Source organism: Colobus angolensis, unplaced genomic scaffold, assembly GCF_000951035.1.
Source record: "Colobus angolensis palliatus isolate OR3802 unplaced genomic scaffold, Cang.pa_1.0 Scaffold427, whole genome shotgun sequence".
NCBI lineage: Eukaryota > Metazoa > Chordata > Mammalia > Primates > Cercopithecidae > Colobus > Colobus angolensis.
The window spans coordinates 950,425-974,775 of NW_012117677.1; the positions used below are offsets into that span (position 1 = coordinate 950,425).

The 24,351-nt window shown below is 35.8% G+C and overlaps 1 protein-coding gene across 1 annotated transcript in view; it reads right to left on the minus strand.

Annotated features, from left to right (window-relative positions):
* Positions 1-4,576: 4,576 nt before the first annotated feature.
* NAMPT (nicotinamide phosphoribosyltransferase) overlaps positions 4,577-24,351 on the minus strand; it is a 40,750-nt gene continuing 20,975 nt past the window's right edge. The window contains exons 7-13 of the mRNA XM_011956870.1: positions 21,282-21,440; positions 20,558-20,694; positions 15,843-16,068; positions 14,095-14,214; positions 7,758-7,898; positions 6,419-6,553; positions 4,577-4,731 (exon numbers count right to left, since the gene is read on the minus strand). Of these exons, the coding sequence (XP_011812260.1) occupies positions 4,621-4,731; positions 6,419-6,553; positions 7,758-7,898; positions 14,095-14,214; positions 15,843-16,068; positions 20,558-20,694; positions 21,282-21,440 (1,029 nt within the window). The 3' untranslated portion in view covers positions 4,577-4,620. The remainder of the gene's footprint in view (positions 4,732-6,418; positions 6,554-7,757; positions 7,899-14,094; positions 14,215-15,842; positions 16,069-20,557; positions 20,695-21,281; positions 21,441-24,351) is intronic.

The window sequence follows — 24,351 nt, forward strand, 5'->3', positions numbered from 1 at the left end:
AAGAAATGAATTAGTAGTAGTGGCAAATGCAGGAGAGCCCTCAGATAATATAACAACTAAATTTATTCATTTGGCAATTAGAAGGTCACTGCTTCGCCCAATAAGGGGTGAGAACCAGATGAAAGATGACTGAATGGGAGTTGAGGCAGTTCATGGAGAGAAGTCTGATGTAAATGGGAGAAGGGAGGCTAGAGCTGGTGTTATCAAGGGAGTTCTTTAAAAAGGGTGTGAGAAAAAGGAACATGTTTGTTAGCTGAAGAGGAAGGGATAGAAAGTGAGAAGCTCATCTGGTAGAACTCCTCTGGCGAGTCAGGAAGACCTCATCAGAATTAAATGTGTAGCCAATTCAAGAGAGTTTGTAAGCGAGATCGTTAATCCATCTCTATAAAAATTACAACATGCATTCCCTAGTTCATGTCAAAGAAATTAACAGCTCAGTATCCAATTACAGAATTAATAAATAAAGCAGGTAGGGATAACTGTGTTTCTAACTGAATTCTGTTGCTAACCATGAAGAATGGTGCTTCTCTGGGGTGAACATAAAGGATGAGTAATAAACCACGTGCAAGTGGGATCTGGCCTCTGACTTCACAGAGCACCCAAGTACACACCTGCTCCCATCGTCTCCTTTCTTCTAGAATAGAAGGACCCCTATCACTGAAGGCCAATACCCTACCAAGTGCTTTGGATCTTACCTTTCTCCACCTTCTCTGGAATACCAAATCATCACTGATCTCTTTTTGCTTTTATTTTCTAACTCCTTCCTCTTTCCTGGACCTTTTTCAGAGGTAAGGCTACAGCTAGAAGGACAAAGATACTATTGCCTCATTCTCTTCTCCCTTTTCACACCCCACATTCAAAGAGGTATATAAGGAAGTTTCTTTCAGAAATGAGCCTCTTCAACTATCTGGAAAGGAACGTGTCTAAGGCACCAATTATTTCCAGGTGGCTAAATCCAGTAGCTGTTTTAAATTCTTCACCCTATTTGATCTCTCAGCAGCATTCAACACCTGGGCTGAAAAATGTTTCCTGTGGCTTTTGAGACTTGACTCCTGGTTGGAACTTTCATCTCTTTAGCTATGCTTGTCATTTGGTCTGCTCATGTTCTGCCACTTAACCTTCAAGAGTTACTCACGGGTTAGCCCTAGATTCTCTTTATACTCTATAGCAGAGATCAGCACTTTTCCTGTACAGGGCCTCACAGTAAATTATTTTAGTTTTTGCAGCCATAATTTCTCTGTTGCAACTAATCAGTGTTGCCACTGTGGCATGAAAATAGCCAAAGGCAATAACTAAATAAATGGGTGTGGCTATGTTCCAATAAAATTATTTACAAAAACAGATGGTGGGCTGGATTTGGCCCATGGCCTGGGGTTTGCCAACTCCTGCTCTATACTCTCCCTAGAGAAGTATCCTTTACTGTGTGCTTTCAATGACCTTGTGCTTCCAAAGATGTATACCTTCCAAGGTATACATCAGTCATACCTTGAGGCCCTTCTATCCACAAACCTGTATCATCAGTTGCCTACTTAATACCTGCATTTAGATGTGTCAAAGGCATCTCAAGCCTTACCACAGGAATCATGCTCTTTTCTCTCAAATCTGGTATCCCTCCAGTGTTCTTCCTTAGTAATTAGTAAGAGGCACTGTCATCTACACAGTTGCACAAAGCAGAAAAGAGGAGTCAGCTTTGACACTTGCCCTTCTCTCATCTTCTAATTCTTTGAACTGGAGGAATACTTAAAACAAGTAGGCCTGAAAATGGCATTACTTGAAGCACACAAATTTAACACTTCACTAATAGAGCTAAACTTTATTTCCATGTTTATAACTTGATGTTGAGTACATATTAGAATAGACTTAACATACAACTTGGGAGAAAAGCTGACATTCTCCACTGAGTGGGTAAAAAAGGAATGTAAAACTACAAATACTTAAGTGTGAGTTCTAAATTATGGCAAACAGAACAATAAATACCCTGCCATTTTTCTTTCTAATTTTCCAAGATAGATTTCATTATAAAAATTGTTTGATAACAATTTAAGAAGGGAAAATAAGGGATACTCATAAAAAACATTTTACTTTAATTATAGGGTACAAATAAGAGTCTTAACACAGAAATCCTACCTCCTATTTAAAATATAAATACTTGATATAATCAATCAAGGGGGATTAATTAATGCCAGTTGAAAATCTAATGACTTAAATCCATAAATGCTATTTGCTTTTGTCTGGAAGAGTTAGGCTGATTTAAGGGTGACACACAGCAGAGTTCTATTTGACATTCATGTTAACCATTTGGTGCTCAGAATGAAGATGGCCAAATACCAAGTGCTTAGTGACAGAAAGTCAGAATTAATCAGTTCCAAGTGACTAAGAGCCAATAGAATTAATCTCCATCTCCTGATTTATGGTCGTAAACAAATTGATAGCTTTTCTCACTGCAGATTTCAAAATGAAACTCTATTCTGCAGCTGGTGAAATTCACAGAACATAGAGAATATTGTCTGTAGTATAATTTCAATGTTTAAATGGTTTAAATACAAAGTTATGGATGATTATCAAAACTATTATTGGTAATAGTTTATTTTGATTCCGTACACACCCCTTAGCACATTTTGTGAAGAAATGTGTGTTCTTTTTAATACTCATCATTACTCAAATACATTAAAAAATCATTTTAAAATTATTTTCCACCATAGATTACAGAAAACTCTTGCTAAAAGTGAATAATGCTTATTGTTCTCACTAAGTGTTTATAGAGAATCATCTGAAAAACATATTCTTTCTAATACCACTTACAAAAAACATTTAATGAAGATAACTCACTTCTAATTAGCTTATTCTAGTGATAAAACATTTTCTCAGGTAACTATTTAAAACATGATTTATGGCTTTTCAATTTTTAAAATTTCACATTTAATGTCATGTCAAAACTTTTCTAAATCAGTCTTCCAGTATCAGATTCTTAAATGAGAAAAAGAGGACAGAAGAGGAAAATTCCTTATCAACTATTTAGCCTCCTCCCTTCCCTAGAAACTAATATTTCCCTTTAAAAGCAAGGCACACTCCTTTTCTTAGAACAGAGATCAGGAAACTTTTTGTGTGATTTTGTGTAAAGGGCAGGTAAATAAACATTTTGGGCTTTATGATTCTCATTTGGCTTCTACTGCATCTGTTTACCTTTGGCTAGAGTAGTGGGAAAGCAGCCATAGACAATCCGCATTTATAAAAAGGAGTCCGCATTTGGCCTTTGGGCCATAGTTGGCCAACCGCTGCCTCAGAAGAACAGAGTTAAATATATAAAAGAATCATTAGAAAGAAACTGGTCTCTAGATGTGATGTCTGATTCAGAATCTAGTAGCTAATCACTCTATATAACATTTTGATGTCAAGCACTTTGAATTTAGCCAACTTAAGATTCTTCTATTGAAACACGTCATGCTTTTCACTGGAGATAACTTATCTTCATTTAAGAATGTGCTTCAGTATTACTTATTGAAGGGATTCAGTTTAAAATTAACAAATGATGTCCATACAATTTAATATCCAATTTAATTTTTAAAAAACTTAATAAAAAATATAACAGAATCAAAACATTTAAGATAAGTACACTCACTACCCACTCCAGTAATTCATTTAAGTCATACCAACTATAGAATATGAAAAATAAATTCAGAAGTGTAATTACTTTAAAATACACTACTTCCACTTTTGTCAGTATTTTACATTTATGTATATATTCTAGAGTGGAAGCAGAAATTCTCTCTAAAAACATTATCTCCTTAAAATCTTGAGGTGCATATTAGAGCCACAGGCAATCTCTGACATATAAAATTGCAGTACAGGCCTTTCAAATTTGGCATTTCACTGGTACAATACAACGACCAAGATATATAATAACTGTACAGTGCCTAGACATTCCAGTAAGAACCATTATTTTCTTTAATGTAGAATGATTAATACGTATTCTACAAGGGGCAGTGAGGTTAGTAATTCTACAGGGTATGTCCTGACATAATTTTCAAATTGTACAATAACACAAACAACTTTGTTAAGGCCATGTTTTATTTGCTGATTAATGGACAAAAGGCAATGTAATTTATTTTCAACTATTTTCTTGAAAGTCTGTGCTCATAAAAATCATGAAAAGTTGGAAAGACTGTTAAATCACTGAAACTTTAAATATATCTTACACAATCTTGTTTGTACAAAAATACAAGTTAAATATAAACATAAAGCAATCATGGTAATTTTATGCAAATCTGTTTTATGTGATCAGTTATATATAAAAGTTTCTCAGTTCTGTTATTTGTGAAAAGATCAATACCAGATTGAGTGACTACCTATTGGCAAAGGGCCCTAAAAAGCTTACTTTAGCACTGATCTTTTACATGGTTAAATGCATTTCCTATTTTGATATCACCTAAACACTGGAAAAAAAAAAAAGGGCAGTATGTCCATAAACCAACAAATAATTTGGCTGGAATATATCATAAAACACAAAGAAACCCCACACATCTGTACAATGAACATTATGTATTTCATACACACAGGTGTATGTGTGTGTGCATGCACATACACACACACACACACAAACACCCAGTCATAAAACAAAGCCTAATGAGGTGCTGCTTCCAGTTCAATATTCAGCTGTGCATTTTTTCTTACTTCATCAAATGAATAGCTTTTTGTCACCTTGCCATTCTTGAAGACAGTATGAAGAAGATCCTGCATAAATGGAAATTTCATGATTAGATTACATTATGAAGCAAAATACCTGAATCCTGGTTTGAATTAGACCAACCAATCAAATACACAAGAGATGCCAATGGTGTTCAAATTGTGAGATGATTTGATGCATAGAAAATGCTAGTGGACCAAGGTAGTATCTAAAATGGCCAATCACTGAGTTGCTTGGTATGTAGAAATATTTAACTTTTATGAAAAGGAATGACCTCAATACTACATTCTTAAACCAGTTTTCTTGAAGGAAAATCAAGAAACCTAGCTGACCAATCTTTTTTTCTTTTTTTCCTTCAAGTTGAAGGAAGATGCCTGGGTGCCAAGGAGGACTGTGGCTGTCACTGACAATCACTCTGATGGTGCAGGTAGAAAGCCCGGTAAACCTTGCCTTGTTCCTGGCCAACAAACTCAACAGTGATTAAACTTATCAACTGAAAGTTTAATAAATTAGCTAGTCACTAAATTTGGTCTAAAAAACCCACAAAAAGCCCAAAAACAATCCCAAAACAGAAACAAAGAAAAACAGGTATTGCGTTCTTGACTAACGCACAGTGACCGGGTTAAAGTTTCTGTTTATACTACAAAAGTTGATGATAAAGGTAATCCACTTCATCTAGACAGAGTAGCAAAGACAGATTGAAGAAATTAAATTCCCTTTGGGTCTGGTAAAGTTTATCTGCTTCTGGTTTCTCTCTGAAAAGTCCACAGAAGTAATCTCAATTTTCCATCTAGTCTGAAGATTGAGGTGCATATGACATTATCTAGTATTTTTGTCATCGTGTTGCTTCAAACCACAGTGCTTTAGCTGTAGCATTTTCTTTCATAAATTTAAATATAAGGGAATACTAGTTGCTACTCTTAAATCAAATTGCCTAGATGATTATAAATTGATTTTCTAGTTTATTCTAGTATCATTCACATACTCTTAAATCAGTGTCTTTTAAAAATCACACTTAAATTTTTACTTTTAGTTTGAAGTGAGTTTAGCTCATCTGGGATAAACTAAATCTGCCAAAATCTTAGTAGGTACGAGTTATTTTTTCATTAACGATAACAAAGTTATTTCAATTCTGGCTCAAAACATTAAAAAATATAAAAGTAACATGTTATAAGCAGTAATTGTGATGTTGTATAAAGAATCAAAATAGGAAGTAATAGTACATTCATGTTTAGTATTTTTTCTGATAATATGAATATTCATAAATAGTTCTATCTAAAGTTTTTTTGATCAAGTGGCTTAAAAACCAAAATTTTTTTAACTCGAATTCACAAATATAAAGGTACTTTTGTATGCTAAAGACCGTTAGATCATTTGAATCAGAAAACTTGGTTAAATCAAGGTTTCACCATTTATTATGTAATCCAAATCAAGTCACCTTGTTTTCACATTTAGTATTAAGATAGCACAGTTTGCTTTTGGATAAAGTATACACAAACTTCCTGTCGATCACTATACTTACGAAATACTTCTCCCTGTGTATACACAGGCCCCATGTTTATGACGTAGAAACTTGTTTTGTATCTTATTTTGCTAGGTCAGGTCAGCCATTGGACATTTTATAATAAAACATAATACTTTGTCTTCCACAAAAACAATAACATAAAAACCTCCTTTCTTATTAATTGGCGAGCCAACCTACTACTATTGGAAAAAAACAGCATAGATACATACATGACCATATTCCTCAAGGTCTCCTTTTCCTTCCTCCAGCGTAACAAAATTCCCTGCTGGCGTCCTATGTAAAGATAATCGGCCCTTCTTGGACCTTTTGTTGGGATCAGCAACTGGGTCCTTGAAGACATTAATCTGAAATCCAAATTAAGAAAGTTAGAGAAATAGAAGACTAATCATCAGAAATATCTAAACACTCCCTTACAAGAGAGCATATACATAATTTACATTTAAGTTTTAAGAACTTAATAGGTGTAACTGAACCAATCCACATCTGGCTTTTAGAAATGTTAACACTTTAACCTGTTTTGAAGGACAGTCATTTGTAATCAAGAAAAAGTATGACATCTTGGATATCCTTTTTGCCACTGAAGAACACCTAATACTCCATTTGTATGAAGTCTGTGAGCATTCTAACACCTGACCCTTAAGGTATCTCTTTTTATATTACAAGCTGCCTTTAAACTGATAGTAAGCAAAGCACGTACATGCTGTTGAAAAAAAGCCCAACTATACCAACTATGCCAAAACCACATATACAATCTTTGGAGAGGGAACAAGAATATTACTAAGGTAAAGGCTTTCCTATTTCATAATGTATCCCTCTTTTGGTACTTTTTACTTTTGCCTTGTTATTGTCAGAAGCAAAAGACTTAGAGAACCTGAGGAGAGCAGAGTGTTTCTGCATCAGAAAGGTAGGCAGCAAAGCAACAGAAACAAGAGGCAATGGAACAAGCAGCAACAAATGAGTCAATCCCAGCACTCTCCAAAGAAAGATGAAAGAGTAAAGCAGGTAATCAACTCAGGTGTTCTCAATTCTTAGCATCCTCCTGCCTCTGTCCCTTGCTCTATAGAATCTCCAGCTCTCAACGTTACAAAGAAGCGAGGGGGTGGTTGTTCAGTTGCCTAGCTGTTCTGTGGCTACTAGAATATGATTGTGGTATAACAATCCAAACCTCATCTTCTACCTTCCTAAAACAGTTTGGTCAGTGATTATATACTTCCTTGTCTTTAATATATGATGGCTAGGTAAGCTGATGTTCCCAAATATTACTTTTCGATCCAAAGGTATAAACGGAGGCAGTGGGAAATGACTGACCTGTATTATCTCTCTTAAATGTTTTTCCTTATTGGTCTTCCTTTTTCCGAATCTGTCTCCTTAGGTCTGTTATTACCTAGTATCTCCCTTCTCCTTGTTTCTGAGTTAAAGTCAGCAATACCCAACAACATATTAACAGTCCAGGGCCACATCAATCTTTGACAATTGCACTCAATAACCACATTCTACCTAGATCTATAAGGAAGGTACTAACACAGAAGTAATTAAAAGGTGACATACCCCAAGGCCATTAGTTACAACGTAACTACACTTGAAGGAACAATTCAAGAGATCTCTTGTTAACTTCTGTAGCAAAGCTCCACCAGAACCGAAGGAAACATTTTCAATACTCCACTTTTTTTGTTTCATGCCTTCTACAATCTAGAAGATCAAAACCAAACAAAAACCTTAATTTGGAAGAGAATGGAGATTATTTTCAAAGGACAATACTGATGAAGCATCCAAGAGCTGTTTTATAACACAGTCAATAAACAGATAATTATAGCCTGCATTTTGTTTTTAAAGACCCACCCACCCCCAAAAGATGGATATGTGTGGAAGAAGAGGATTTCATTCATAGTTTCTGAATCTGTATTGCTGTCACTGTGGTTCTGGTAGGATTCAGGGAGTGAAGGAAATGAGAGAAAGTGAGAAAAAAAATAGCTATAAATATCTAAGACTACTTGAGCCAACTTCTCTCATTCACCTCTTTAAGTTATTGTCCAGATGTCAGCAACAAAAGCAATGGGAACCAATTTACTAGACTCTAGGAATGACTGTAATCATCACAAATAAGTCACAATACATTATATGATTACATGTCATATATAATGGAACATGTAAGAATCAAAAGATATTGGTGGTAGCAGAGTATAAAATACTTCTCCTATATAACAGTTGATATACTGGTAGAGTCATTTTATTATGGCTGGTGTACCAGTGCCAGAAACAAAATTATGGACAGATGCTCTGGGTGTTAATATTTATTACTATATCATTTTTGGGAGAATGATTAGTTATAAACCAGCTAGACAGACCTGTATGAACAGTTCTAAGAGTTCTTTCAAGGGACATACAACTTTAAAGATGTGTTTATTACCAATGTCATTTGTATTTCTTTCACCAAAGTCGAGTTTATTTACCTAGCACCTGCCTTCTTATTTAACCTATTCAATCAGTTTGATGATAGAATGTGGCAAGTGAAGTTTGGTAACCATTTATTTCATGAGAATAGTCGAACAGGAAGTAACTGGAAAGGCTGGCACTGTTTTAGCTAAACAGAATTTTCAGAAGTTATTAGAAAATCTTAAGTTTAACAGCCTTATGTGTATCAGTTACCACATTCTCACCAAATAGTCTCAATTTGACTTTTTTTTTTTTCAACACTGCAAAGGAAAAAACCCAACAAATCCCAAGCAACTTCATTTTTTAAACAAATCTATATTTAGAAATGCAACTTTCTTTTTAAATGCCAACCATCTAATTTGAATCAAGATGAATCTAGAAGAATCAACATGAAAACATATAAAACTTATTTAAAAGTGATTCCTTTAGGATGTACACAAACCCAGTCTCATGTCTTATTGTACCTGAACCTAAAGGTACCCGAGGCCCCTGAATTTAGGTTTTCCTTTAAATTTGTGAACAAAGTGAATTTCAATACAGAAGAAATGCAAAGAGTGGAACAGAAAAGGGGAAGAAAGGGAAAACAGGTAGATGGAGGGTAAGGTAAAATATAGAGAAAATAGTTTCTGACCTGTCACCTCATTTTAGATATGCTTCAGAGGCAAAAACAAAATGAGGAAATAACAAAGAAAAGTATCATCTAATACCATATCACTGTATTTCAGGCTAAGTTTCTTTACCAAAAGTTTTAAAATTTAGACAATTTGGAGTTAAAGTGAATTTTGAGTCTGGGAAGAAAAACATTTAATACATGTGAGACTTGAAAGAAAGCTTCTTGCCAACTCTGAGAATGCAATACTATGTTAATGTTTTCATAAATCACTCGAATAGAGGTTTCAATGACACCCAAGAAGACTGAATCCATAACTGAAACATAATAGAAAAAGAAGATAGACACTCTGTATTTTGTCCAACACGAGAGATTTTTATTTTCCTAAATAAGCAGTTTCATTTTGGTACACAGTGCAAAGTGAAAACCTAGAGCAGGGTTACACTGTAAACCTCATGGGACGTCACAGGGGTGACAGGTTGGGTAGCAAAGTCCAAGAGTGAGGCTGACAGTCAAAGAAGAAAGTAATTGTTCCAAATAAGGCAGATTTTTCATTTTATCAAAACTACAGCATCTAATTTAGTGTATGTACAGAGCAAAACTGAGTTCTTTTTCCTGCTTCTAAGAACATATTTTTCATACCAATGTAAAGAAATTACAAGTGCAGATGTTCCCAAACATACAATGGCTCAACTTAACAATGGTGCAAAAGTGATTTGCATTCAGTGGAACATCAATAAATTACTTGAGATATTCAACACTTTACTATAAAATAGGTTTTGTGTTAGATGACTGCTCAACTGTAAGCTAGTAAGTGTTCTGAGCACCTGTAGGGTAAGCGAGGCTAAACTACGAGAACTGGTAGGTTAGGAATAATAAATGCATTTTCCACTTAATATTTTCAACCTAAAAATGGGTTTATTGAGATGCAACCCCATGCTAACTTGAGAGGAACATCTGTATTATCCTTTAGGTACACCTACAGGCCCAGCTTTTTTTTTCTTTTAAAGACATTTTTCTGGCCAGGCGCGGTGGCTCATGCCTGTAATCCCAGCACTTTGGGAGACTGAGGCGGGCAGATCACCTGAGGTCAGCAGTTCGAGACCAGCCTGGCTAACATGGTGAAACCCCTTTTCTACTAAAAATACAAAAAATTATGGGCGTGGTGGCACACACCTGTAATCCTAGCCACCCGAGAAGCAGAGGTTGCAGTGAGCCGAGATCGTGCCATTGCACTCCAGCTTGGGCAACAAGAGTGAACTACGTCTCAAAAAAAAAAAAGACATTTTTCCTTCCTGAGTACATCTGCATTAATACAAAACGATTCAATGCCCTATTTGTTCTGTTTAAGTTTCACTAATGCCAAAGAGTATTTATCTCAATATTTAATTATTGTTTATGTAGTTTTTATTCATGTACAGTTTTGGGCTGATTCTCAACTACAAAGATGCACATACAGGCTGGGAATGGTGGCTCACGCCTGTAATCTCAGCACTTTGGGAGGCTTGAGTCAAGGAGATTTTGAGGCCAGCCTGGGAAACAGCGAGACCCCCATCTCTACAAAACATAATACTTCTCACTCCCAAATCAATCTTTGGAAAACTATAATTGGGTACTGACCTTACTCTACCACCACCAAATTCTTTCAAACAGAAAAAAACCTGTGTTTCATAGCTGTAGATACCATCTGAGATTGGTATACATCAAAATGTCAGTGGTTTCTGAATGTAGACGGCCTACATTATGTTAGTGATATTATACAGAGTATTTTAGATGTTATGATGAAATTATGGCTCTTAAGAACCTTATTTAGTAAACGAGGCAAAAATTTTAAGACAATACAGACATACTTTGAAAATACTGTGGGCTTAATTCCAGACCACTGCAATAAAGCAAGTCAGGGGAATTTTTTGGTTTCCTCCTGCATATAAAAGTTATGTTTACACTACATTGTAGTCTATTAAGTGTGCAATAGCATTATGTCTTAAAAATACTTTATTGCTAAATAATGCTAATGGTCACTTGAGCCTGAGTCATCTTTTTGTTGGTGGAGGCCCTTGCACTGTTGATGGCTGCTGACTGATCAGGGTTGCTGAAGGTTGGGGTGGCTGTGGCAATGTCTTAAAATGACAACAATGAAGTCTGTCGCATCAATTGACTCTTCCGAACACAAAAGATTTATCTGTAGCATGCGATGCTGTTTGGTATAATAGCATTCACCCACACAAGAACTTCTTTCAAAATTGGAGTGCATCCTCTCAAATCTTGCTTTGGTTTTATCAACCAATTTTATTGATATTTGAAGTCCTTTGTTGTCATTTCAACAATGTTACACCATCTCTGCTAGAAGTAGATTTCATCTCAAGAAATCACTTTCTTTCTCCATCCATATGAAGCAAATCCTCATCTGTTCAAATTTAATCAATGAGACTGCAGCAATTCAGTCATACCTTCAGGCTCCACTTCTAATTCTAGTTATCTAGCTATTTCTACCACATTTGTAGTTACTTCCTCCACTGAAGTCTTGAAGTCAAATCAAGACTCAGTTATCCATGAGGGTTAGAATCAATTTCTTCCAAATTCCTGTTAATGCTGACATTTTAACATCCTCCCACGAAGCATAATGTTCTTAAATGGCATCTAGAATTGTGAATCCTTTTCAGCTATACACTTAAGAATATATTTCTTCTTTTTTCTTTTTTTTCTGAGATGGAGTTTCGCTCTGTTGCCCAGGCTGGAGTGCAGTGGCATGATCTTGGTACACTGCAGCCTTCGCCTCCCGGGTTCAGGCAATTCTCTTGCCTCAGCCTCCTGAGTAGCTGGAATTACAGGCACGCATCGCCCCGCCCAGCTAATTTTTGTATTTTTAGTAGAGACGGGGTTTCACCGTGTTGGCCAGAAATGGTTTTGATCTCCTGACCTCGTGATCTGCCCGCCTCGGCCTCCCAAAGTGTTGGGATTACAGGCGTGAGCCACTACACCCGGCCAATTTGAAATTACTCTTTGATGGATAGGCTGTCGAATGGATGTTGTGTTAGCAGGCATGAAAAACAACATTAACCTCTTTGTACATCTCCATCAGATCTTAGATGCCATCTGCAATAATATTTTGCAAGCAATCTTTTTTTTTTTTTTTTTTCCTGAGCAGTGGGTCCAAACAGTGGGCTTAAAATATTCAGTACACTATGATGTAAACAGACATGCTGTCATCCAGGCTTTGTTGTTCCATTTATAAAGCACAGGCAGGGTAGATTCAGCAAATTCTAAGGGTCCTAGAATTTTCAGAATGATAAATGAGCACTGTCTTCCACTTAAAGTGACCAGCTGCATTATCCACTAATGAGAGTTAGCGTGTCCTTTCAAAGCAGGCGTTGACTCTTCCTCTATAGTTATGAAAGTCCTAGATGGCACCTTCTTCCAATGGAAGGCTGTTTCCTCTACACTGACAATCTATTGTTTAGTGTAGTCACCTGCATCAATGATTTTAGCTAGATCTTCTGGGTAACTTGCAGCAGCTTCTACCTCAGCACTTGCTGCTTCATTCTGCACTCATGTTACAGAGATGGCTTCTTTCCCTAAATCACAGGAACCAACCTCTGCTAGCTTCCAATTTTTCTTCTGCAGCTTCATCACCTCTCTTAGCCTTCAGAGAATTGAAACGAGGGCCTTGCTCTGCATTAGGCTTTGGCCTAAGGAAATGTTGTGGCTGGTTTGATCTTCTATTCAGACCACTCAAACTTTCTCCCTGTCAGCAATAAAGCTGTTTCACTTTCTTATTCATATGTTTAGTGGAGTAGCACTTCTATATTTCTTCAAGAACTTTTCCTTGGCATTCACAACTTGGCCTACTGTTTGCCTTAAGAGGCCTATTCTAGCTTTCAACATGCCTTCCTCACTAAACTTAATCATTTCTAGGTTTTGATTTAAAATGAGAGGGATGTAACTTTTCCATTCACTTGAACACTCAGACGCCATTGTGGGGTTATTAGCTGACCTCATGTAAATACTGTTGTGTCTCAGGGCATAGGCAGACTTGAAGTGAGCAGAGAGAGACAGGGAATAGGTAACTGGTGAAGGAGTCACAACACACACCGTATTTATCAATTAAGTTCACTGTCTTTTCTGGGTGTGCTCTGTGGTGCCCTAGAACAATTACAGTAGTAACATTGAAGATCACTAATCACAGATCACCATAACAGATATAATGACAAAGTCTGAAATATTGTGAGAATTTACCAGTAAGTGTCACACAGACACGAAGTGAACACATGTTGGAAAAATAGCACCAACAGACTTGCTCAACACAGGGTTGCCACAACCTTCAATTCGTAAAAAATGGAACGTTTGCAAAGCACAATAAAATGAGGTATGCCTGCATAACACTTACACTATTTGGCTAAAACTAACAGTGATGACAGTCAATACTTAATTTCGAAGAGGTGACAGCTATTCTATAATTTCTGAAAAAGCACCCATTAGTATGAGTTTTACAGATTTGTGAAGCTCCGGTCTATGAAAACTCATACCTATGCCAGCAGAGTCAAGGTTTAGTTTTATATTCCAAGGAATATTTCTTGACTGACATTTTCTTGTTTCACAGTGATACTTCTTTAGATTCATCATTCAGGGTGGCCAATGACAACTGGAAGAGTAAGTATGGCTTGGCTGGCACTTCTGTATTTTAAACTATTATTTCTAAACTTTAAGCAATGCACAGAGATTTATACCAACATAAACACAAAGACTTAAAATTGTATTTATATTGTGCTCTTTATCCAACAAATATAAACAAGCTTAATTATAAGAATTGCCTTATTGAAACTTTTAATACAAAACACATACCTCTTGTAAGGTATTAATATCTACTCCATCCCCTTGAATAACTCTAAGATAAGGTGGCAGCAACTTGTAGCCCTTTGAGTTCTCAGTAACAGGAAACTTCTTACCTAAAATCTCTAAAACCTATATGGAAAAATATACATGCAACATAAATAACTAAAGCTGAAAACAAGTATAAGAGCTTTTCAAAGTTAAATGATTTTGCTTTGATAATTGAGAATATAAAAAGTAACTATTTAAAAAATTTTATAACACTATATATGCCTTCTAAAATTTGGTCCAAACCCTTTAAAGTACATTAAAAACAAGCATGTTATTTCCTATGAAGTGAATTCACATCATAAAGTGGCTCAAAACAAGTTTTTTCCCCTTAGACCTTTCAAATTATATGGATTCAAGAAAAAAAAATCCTTAATATTAGATTAAGTACATTTGAAAGAAGTATATAAAGCATTATTTAACAAACTCATGATTATACTTTTGATTTGGATTTATTCTGCTTGTGCCCAATGACTTTGGTTTTTGTCTAATGTAACTCCAACATGAATCCAGTTCAATCACAAAGTTCAGAGAAACTGTGAGGCAGACACAGCATCTGTAACCCATAGTCTCTAAGTTCTCCTTTGCTCTTAAAGCCAAATTGCACAATACGCAAACCATCTTACTAAGTTTTGTACACCAATTTAAAATTTCTCAGAAAGCTTGGTCAGATAAACAAAAGAGTAAATACTGACATTCTCTTCCCACAACAATCATTTCCTTTTCCTAAATAAACTGATTAAAGATTCTAACAATGAGAAAATTCCAGATTGATGAAATCAGTTTCTTATAACTAGCTGTGTACATTTTTTATGAGGTAACAGTAAACATATGAAACCTGTCAAGTTTGCTAAAACCAAATATTGCAGGCTAAGACAAGACTTTCAGATTGGCCTATCATTTAATAGAGTAAGAAAAGACCTCCTTAATTCTGTGTCTCCCTTTCTTAAGGGGTAAGTACTCTATCATTAAGTATCAAACAGTGTGGTCAAGTAGCAAGGCTGCAGCCAAAAGACCTACGCTGGATATCTGGCTCCTTATCTTCCATGTTGTGTGACCTTGAGCAAGTTACTTTAACCTTTCTAAGCCTCTGTTTTCTTCTATAACAGAGACAGTAATATTTATCATTGTGTTTTTTTGTAGAGATTAAATGGCACATCTTATGTAAAGCACCTAAAATATTTTTCTAGTAGTAGGCATCAAATAAGCCTACTATTACTTTTTGAAGAAGATAAACTAAGTCCTTGAACATTAACAACAAAAAGCAACATTGCTACATTATGAATCAACAGTATTTCTAAAACTTGAAGAATATTTTTGAATTATTTTTCTTCCACATCACCCTGTTCCTATTTCTTCTGTGCTAACAACTTCAAGGGTCTAGCAGTGACTTATGCTGAAAAAGAAAGAAACTGCAAATAAGTTTGGTGCCCAAATCATAGGATTAAAATGGCAATGCTGTTAATTTTGAAGGTAAGCAGAAAAGAAAATATCTATTCAACTGTCTGACAGTAAAATAATCCATAACTCTTGGTATCCTTCTGTGCCATTACTGTGTGACCTCAGGCAAATTTATTACTCTGTCTGGGCTGCAACTCTAAAACAAAGGGGACGGTCCAGACACCTCTGAAACTGTGTGTAAATGAAAAGTAGTGTTGATGCAACTGGGCTACACAGGCATTCTAATAATCAAGTTACATATGAAAATTTACCTTTAACACAGTGTCAAGAGGGTTTCCAGAATCAGGTCTGATTATTAGTGGTGCCTCTGTACTTCTCGATACAATTAAATGTCTTAGATCCTCACCCCATGTTTTCTCACACGCATTATAAATGTCATAGCTATCGCTGACCACAGATACAGGCACTGACGAAAACTGTGTTACAATATGTTCAAAAGCATCTTTTTCATGGTCTTTCCCCCAGGCTGTTATGGTACTAGAAAACAAAATGAAAATACAGATTTACTTAGGCAGACACATGATCTATCCCTGAATCCCCTTTAATCACATCTCATGTGTGCTATACCAAACCATCAACATCACAGAGGTGGTGAGTGACTTAGTTTAACGAATATACATCGTAAGGCAAATGAATATCTGGGTCAACCACACCTTACTCAGTTTTTAACACTATAAGTAGCCTTACTCCTCTTCAACAGTTAAGTTTCTAACCTCTTATTTTCAACCAATTATCTGTGTGTATGTGTGTGTGTGTTTTTTTTGTATTCCTGAATCTACTCATTTAAAATCAGTCTAACTAAAAAGCACTTGCTGAGTGCCCTTTATACTATATGTCAAGATGTCAGAATGACTACATACTCCCATTATTTTGTTAGGCAATGAGAGCACCCGGCTCCCTTCTGTGAATTTTTGAAACTATATACCAATAATAGTACATACATTTTTTTTTTCTTTCAAAATCTTAGAGGCAATTATTTATACTATACCATACATACATATAGTCAACTACCTGTTATATCTTCAAATGGCTAGTAATAGGGGGGTCATACATTTTGTTTGTAGGTTATCTACTATGAATTAATATATGCCCAGGGAATAAGAATTCAAATACTTAGTTTAAGTGAAACATAATTAAGATGGAAAATAAAGTATGAGAGTTTCTATTGGATAAGAATGGTTATAGTGATTTTTGCAATGTCCTTAATATCAGTTCTTTTTACAGGATAGATTCATATTTAATATGTAATCATAGTTAATATGTAATCATAGATGGGTTTCGCTTATTTGAAATGCTTGGGACCGGAAGTATTCTGAATTTCAATTTTTTTCAGATTTTGGAATATGTGCATTATACTTATCAGTTAAGCATCCCCAGTTCTGAAATCTGAAATGCTCCAATAAGCATTTCCTTTGAGCAAAAAGTTTCAGATTTTGGAGCATTTTAGATTTGGGATGCTCAACCTGTGTAAATATTTGTTAATATATAATGTAAATAATTTTAAAAGATCTCAACTTAATAATTTTGAAAATTACCATTGCATTATGCCAAGCAATTGGTCATTCTCCCTAATTTTCTAGTCTATCTCTAATATGTTCTCCTCAGGAAATAATAAAAATATAGTACATTCACTTATTATAAAGCCCAAGTAGGTATAAGTTTAACTTATAACTGTTTGAAGAGTCAGACTTTATGTCTGAAATTATCACTTTATACAACGTGTGTGTTTTTTTTTTTAAAGGACTAGAGTTATAACCTTTTCCCATACTGTCAATGGTATACCTGGGGTAGTGCAGCATGTACATTTCAAGATTGTAAAGACTACTACCCAGAATCCAAAATTGAGAGAGAACCTGTTTATATAAAACTCATTAGTGAACACTTTTCTTAACAGCTACAGAGGCTGCCAGTAGCTATGCAGATTCTCTACTTCATGCATCTGTAGGCTAAATGAAAATTAAGATATGACTGAAGAGAAGCTCCTCTTCATATTCAGATCTGCAACCTTCCTCTTTAAAAAGGAGAGAATTAAGATCAATGAATACCAATACTGGAGAACTTTACAACGTATGAAGTAACTCCTACAGTTAAGGGGTCATTGCTTATAATGTTGTATCAATAAGTCATCTAACAATCTAGTTGTATCATGTCTAGCAATTTTCCTGATGCTTTCTTTCTCTTGACTTCAATGACATCTCCCATGTTTCACCTTTTTCCCCCCTATTTCTATGGTTCCCTTTTCAGTCTTCCCCAGATGCTGCGCTCTCCTTCTTCAATCTAACATGTCAAATGGCAATATTTCTCATGGTTCTGACTTAGGCACTTGTCTTCTGTAACATCTTGTGTGGAATACTCAAAAGCTTAAAAAAAAAAAAAAAGTCCCTGCATGAGGGTTTCCAGTATGTGTATCTTAGCCTCTGTTTTTCTTCTGGGCTTTGGATCTACTTTGTTAGATGGAAAGTTGAATATCTTCATCTCAGTGTCCCACAGACACTTGCTCTGGCACCCTCTGTCTAGTCCAATCATAACCTCTAGTAGTCTACTACAGTATTTGATATATGAAGATCATAAATAATCATCAATGAATTCTACCAATGCCATAAATCCTAATTTCAAGCACCAAATTAAATTCGATAACTTTCCAAAGTTTTGGAAAAAAAGCTTCTGTAATTAAATATTTCTAGGTACAGATTCGTCTATTAAGATACATATGATAATGGTAAACCTCTAAATTTATAGAGTTCTCTATTTTAAAGTTATTTTAGATGTTAGCTCATTTATAATCAACGACCTTGTCATGCTGGAGATGTAAAACTTTAGCTCCTCCTCTTGTTTGGTTGGATGGAGGAAACGAAGAACAGAGAGATAAGTGACTTGAGAGAGATAAGTGACTTGCCCAAGGCCACCCACTATGTCAGCCGGAAGGTAACCCAGATTTCCCAACTTTCAGTCCAGTCCTTTTTGCTATACTATGCTGTTGTTTAAAAGACATTCTATTAAGAACATGTGAAGCATTTGTATATATTAAGGAGTCAAATTTTACAAATGCAATGAATATGAGACCATAAAAATAAAATGGATTTTTATCCCATGCCCACATACAGTATCCTTTTCATTTTGACAAGAAAGTCTTGAAGAAGATAGCCCTAAAGAAGATATTATCTTTGTTCTCATCATGATGTTACTACTTTGAAATAACCATCAGTGAAGAGTCTAATATGTGCGTATTACATTAGATTTTTAAAAGATGTATATACATCTAAGGTCAAACTAAAAATAACTCTTAGAACTTTTTGACACTCTTATTTTCCCAGTTTCCTAGTCTTGAAAGTTGTTTGTAAAAGGTTCAACAAGGCCTTACTAATACAATGCTCATAAACGTCAGCTGAATCTATTTTCTACTGAGTCCCAACTCAAATCACCAACTAAATCACTAACTTTGAGCAATTTTATCTCCCAAGCCATTGCTCATGTTTACCTATTTCTTTCCATTTATTTAGTACCTTAGTCTGGGCTTCATCACCTTAAGACTGTTGGAATAGCTTCCTATAAAGACTACCTTCTGGTTTTTCCTTTTTTCAATCCATAGGATACATTCCTGCTATAAAAAAGTCCCAAAGATATTTATCCCATAACATCACGTCTTTGCTCAAATATCAGCGTCTGCTTCCATTTGAAAATGCCTAATTTAGAATAACCTAGCACGACGTGCACATAGTTAACATTCCATGCCAAAATATGAGGGCCCTTTCTAACCTGAACCTGTCTTCTCGGTCTCCCCTATGCTCCCTACAAAATCTGTGTTTCAGCCTTTATTCTTTAAACACATTCACTCTCTTCTTATTCTTGCCCTTTCACCACAATGCTTGACACAAGATAAGCATGCAATAAATATTTACTCAGAGAATGAATAAGTGCCCAATGTTGGCTATTAAATTTTACCAATCCTTCAAGAAGTGAAGATTTTGCATATTTCTATAAAAGCTTTCTTGATCCTGCTAGTGAAATATAATCCTTCCTTTCCTATAGGAATATGATTCTTCCTCTCCTTCCCTTGCAACACTACAGCATTTTAATTGTACCTTCTTCCAAGGAGTTAACCAACTGAGCAGACTATTACTAGTGTATTATTTTCATCCTGAGGATAGGGTCAGTTTTTTAAAAATATCCTTCTATCCCTTGTTGCATCCAGTAGACTGCCTTGCATGAACACCAGCCAACTAATATGCCTCAAACAGTAGTACCAATAAAGCTTAGCCTGATTCTAAACTCACTGCTGGCTTTAGCACTCTGCAATTTTAAGTATTAGCAGAACTTAAATACTCCCTAATGATTATAGTAAATAATTTTGTTATAAAAACCAGTGATAAGGTTTGACACACATTTTAAAAACCTGATTTACTTTTAATAAAGTTAGCTCTAGGACCAGAGCAGCTGCAGTTTAGATTATAATTTCTTTCTTGGGTAACTGGAGATGGTTTAGTGAGAGCAGACAAGGAAGTGTAAAAAGAATCTGAACACCCTTTCTTTCCTCAGTAGGTCCTGCTTTCTCATTTACAACTGAAGATACTGTACAGATGACAATTTCTAGGGCAAATATAGATAAGGTCACGTAGGAGGACACGGAAAAAGCAAAAAGTGGCTGGTACTTACAGTGAGTGCTTCTAAATTTAATGAATAAAATCTATCTACATATGACAATACAGTCATTGAAAAAAAATTCCTTAAAACTTCTATGGCAATATAAGTGTTGGAAAAAAGCTCTTATACTGCTTCTTCTAGGATGGATAAAATTTCTCTACCTCTCTAAGGCTGTTTACACTTCTGTATAAATACTGAGTTTGGGTTGCTCAAGTTCATGAAGATTTATTGTAGGTACCTGGCTCTGCAGTTAAGTAAAATGTCACTGAGTTACACATACAAGAGTGAAAACATTAGTAGTTTTAGAAAACAAACAATTTTTTACCTGTGTTCTGCTGCTGGAACAGAATAGCCTGGAACAGGATCTTTCGTTCCATAATATTTTTTAATTAGAGCAATTCCTGCTACTGTATCTGTTCCTTTGAAGTTAACCAAATGAGCAGATGCTCCTATGCCAGCAGTCTGGAAAATCAATCATAAACCAAAATCCAAAAAAGAAAAAAACCCACATTAAGGGGTTTGACCAGGATGCAGTCAACCACATTTAAGGTATACAGCATAGCTCCCATGAGAATCGTCTTATATTCTTAGGAAAGTATTTATCAGAGATAACAGTTCCTAATGACAAAGATTCAGTTTTTCCTAAATATTTAAAAAATCAACTATTATCTCCTCAAAGAGACCTAGTTAACAGTGTCCCACCCCCACTTTTCATCACTCTCTCTTCCCTTACCCTGCCTTGAGCTTCTTTATGGCATTATTTCCCATCTGATATATTTATTATGTCTGTTTCTGTCTATCCATCTGTCCATCTCTGTCCATCCATCTAATATATAAAGGACAGGGACATGTGTTGAAGGACATATCCCATGTACCCTGAACATAGTAGTAGGTACTAAATACATATCTGTTGGTTGCACATCTTTGGAATTTCAAAATGTGGCCTACTTAGAACCAAGATCAATCTCAGTAACATCCCCAAAAGTTTATAGTGGGACTCTAACCAACAATCCACACTACATTAAATGAGGTTGGTTTCAGTTACTTACCTCTTGGGAAGAGACTCCTCTGTAGCCAAAATCATGTAACTTGTATTCCAGACCATCTAAGTTACCAGAAGTTTCTAACAAATATTTGGCCAATATTTTCTTCTGCTCTCTAGAATTTGTGGCCACTGTGATTGGATACCAGGACTGAACAAGAATAGTCTGTAGTAACAAAATTAACCACAAATATTAAGACATAAAATACTGCATTCTTTCTGAGGAAAATCCTAGCTTTTTTTTTTTTTTTTTGGAGGTATGTCCTTAACTCCCATACTATTAACTAGACACACAACTGCATAGTAGGATGCCTGCCGTGTGCATTCCAGATCTAGTACATAGCTCAGCTCTCAAATCAGCAACAAAGAAGACAAGCACACCAGGCCCACATAGCAGAGAACTTCACATTACCAAGTTTCTATACAAAGCTCCAAAGAAGCAAATAATATTTTGAAAGACTATGTGATAAAAGGAAAAATTTTTTAAAAGTTTCACTCTGTCATGGATGAACAGTTTATAAAGTACACTGAAACTTGGATGTTGAGGCAATGTCAAATTGCCCCAACTTTCTAAATGCTTACTCTTCATTTCTGTACTTAATGCGGACTTGGATCAAACAGAGCATGGACCAGCATTGGTCCGTGGACTGCATTTTGATTAGTATTGGTCTAAAGAAGTTGTTCATTTACTCCTCGAGGTAGTCTCAGATCTAATTTTCCCTTGGATTCAATATGACAACTAATCATATACTTGAGGCACTTTAGCTTACTACTAGAAAATTCTATTTACTGAGTTATGCTTTATGTGCTTAGCTTTTATCAAATATATAAGTATTTGATAAAATACTTATGTAAGTTACAGGAAACACTTCTGCATATGTTGTATAATCAAGGTCACTGTCTACTTTGTAATTCAGTGACTATTAAGTTCCCAAATGAGAAAAATGAAAGAATTGCTGGGTTCCTACTTTCTGATAAGAGCAGTTCCTTGATTTCCCCTTTTTTCTTGGTTGTCAGGAAGCGCCACAGAAAAGTCTGTCTAATCGCAGCAACCATAATAATTATCATGGGTTAGAAATTCACTTCTTCATTCTAAGATCATAATTTTCCATTTTCATTTTATAAACCAGATAGTATGTCATTAGAAGCAGCTTCAAATCTGTTTGAAAAAGAGCTGCCTCAAGCCTGTAATCCCAGCACTTTGGGAGGCCGAGACGGGCGGATCACGAGGTCAGGAGATCGAGACCATCCTGGCTAACCCGGTGAAACCCCGTCTCTACTAAAAATACAAAAAAAAAACTAGCCGGGCGAGGTGGCAGGCGCCTGTAGTCCCAGCTACTCGGGAGGCTGAGGCAGGAGAATGGTGTGAACCCGGGAGGCGGAGCTTGCAGTGAGCTGAGATCCGGCCACTGCACTCCAGCCCGGGCGACAGAGCAAGACTCCATCTCGAAAAAAAAAAAAAAAAAAAAAAGAAAAAGAGCTGCTAAGATGTCTGTGCTGAACCAAAAAGATATTTATTAACTAAATTTTACAAAGCAAGTTTTTACTGAATACCAGCTAAGTGATACATAAATAAAACAAAAAGATTAACCTTGAACTTGCCAATCTAGTCACCTTTTTAAAAAATCCTGTAGCATTAGACTCCTGTGACTGATTAAATATGGCCTTTGCAGCTCTTCTCATCAAGAGATGGAATCTACTTTCTTATCTCTTGATTCTGTGCTGCCCTTATGATTGGCTTTTGACGAACAGAATGTGGAGAAAGTCATGTGTGACTCCCAAGTCGCAGTTTCAAGATGTTTTGCAGCTTCTACTCTCATTCTCTTAGAACCCCAAGACTACCATGCTCTGAAGAAGCCTCTTATGGAGTGAGACCTGGTAGTCCCAGCTATCTGAGCTGAGGCCCCAGACACGGGAATGCGGCCATTAGACTGTCCAGCCCTGGCTGAACCCTTAGCTAAATGCACATGCGTAAGTCTAAGCAAGACCAACAGACGACCATCCAGTCAACCACAGAATCAGGAGAAATAACAGTTGTTTTAAGCCATTAAGTTTTGGGGTAGTTTGTTACGCAATAGAAAATTGGTATAATTCTTAAACTCTATAACCAATCACCTCCAACATCTGACCATTCTGCTTCTGAAATTACTCTTTCAATTCCACTGCCAAGGCCCATGATTATCCTACCTTTAATCTTTAGCCTCTCTAATTATTCCTTATATTGCCACTGGTTATCATTCTAAAACAAGTTTTTTGTTTTTTTTTTCAGGTTGCATCTTTCCTTAAAAGTCTTTAACAGTCATCTACTGTCCATGGGGCCGGGGTGGAGCTGATTCATACAGAATTTGAGAACCTTCCAGAATCTTGCCTTGTTTACCATCTAAAGGTTTATCTTCTACATTTTTCACTTTTATGCTGCAGTCCCCATAGGACTATTTGTCATTCTAAGAACACTGTGCCTTCTCCTTATTAAAAGCTTATTTTCCATTTCATGATTCCTTTAGACAGAATTACCTATTTTCTGCTGCCAACTTGCACTAATTCTTAATGATATTAGTGGTTAGTTCAGAATGAATCGTCACCTCTCCCTCAAAGGCCCTTTAAGTGAGACATCTTACTCTAACTTCTGTGCCCAGCATTTTTTTGGGTACACAGCTGGTACTTAATCAATATTCACTTGTTGAATTTAAGTCAATCAGCTCTTACATTTAATTCAACTCAAATACTGATATTATCTAGGAGTATGAGAAAGATATAAAACATAATGTGAAAAACTCTAGTTGAGTTATAAAGGTAGAAGATTGACCTTACCCCTCGAAAAATGCCAGGGAAGGAGAGAAATAACTATGAGACACAGTGATCCTTCACATCACCGTTTCCTTTCCATAGTCCAACAAAATCAGCTTAAATTATACTCTTAATAAAATCACTCCCCTTTTAAAAAGATCACTGTAGGTGTAAGCAAGGGAAAAAAAGGCAAGTTAGTTTGGGTTAATCCAAGGTCTAATAAAGTAGGCCTTGTTGGAAACTTCCAAAATAGCAATTTGCCCACACAAATCAAAATTATTAGTTGAAAC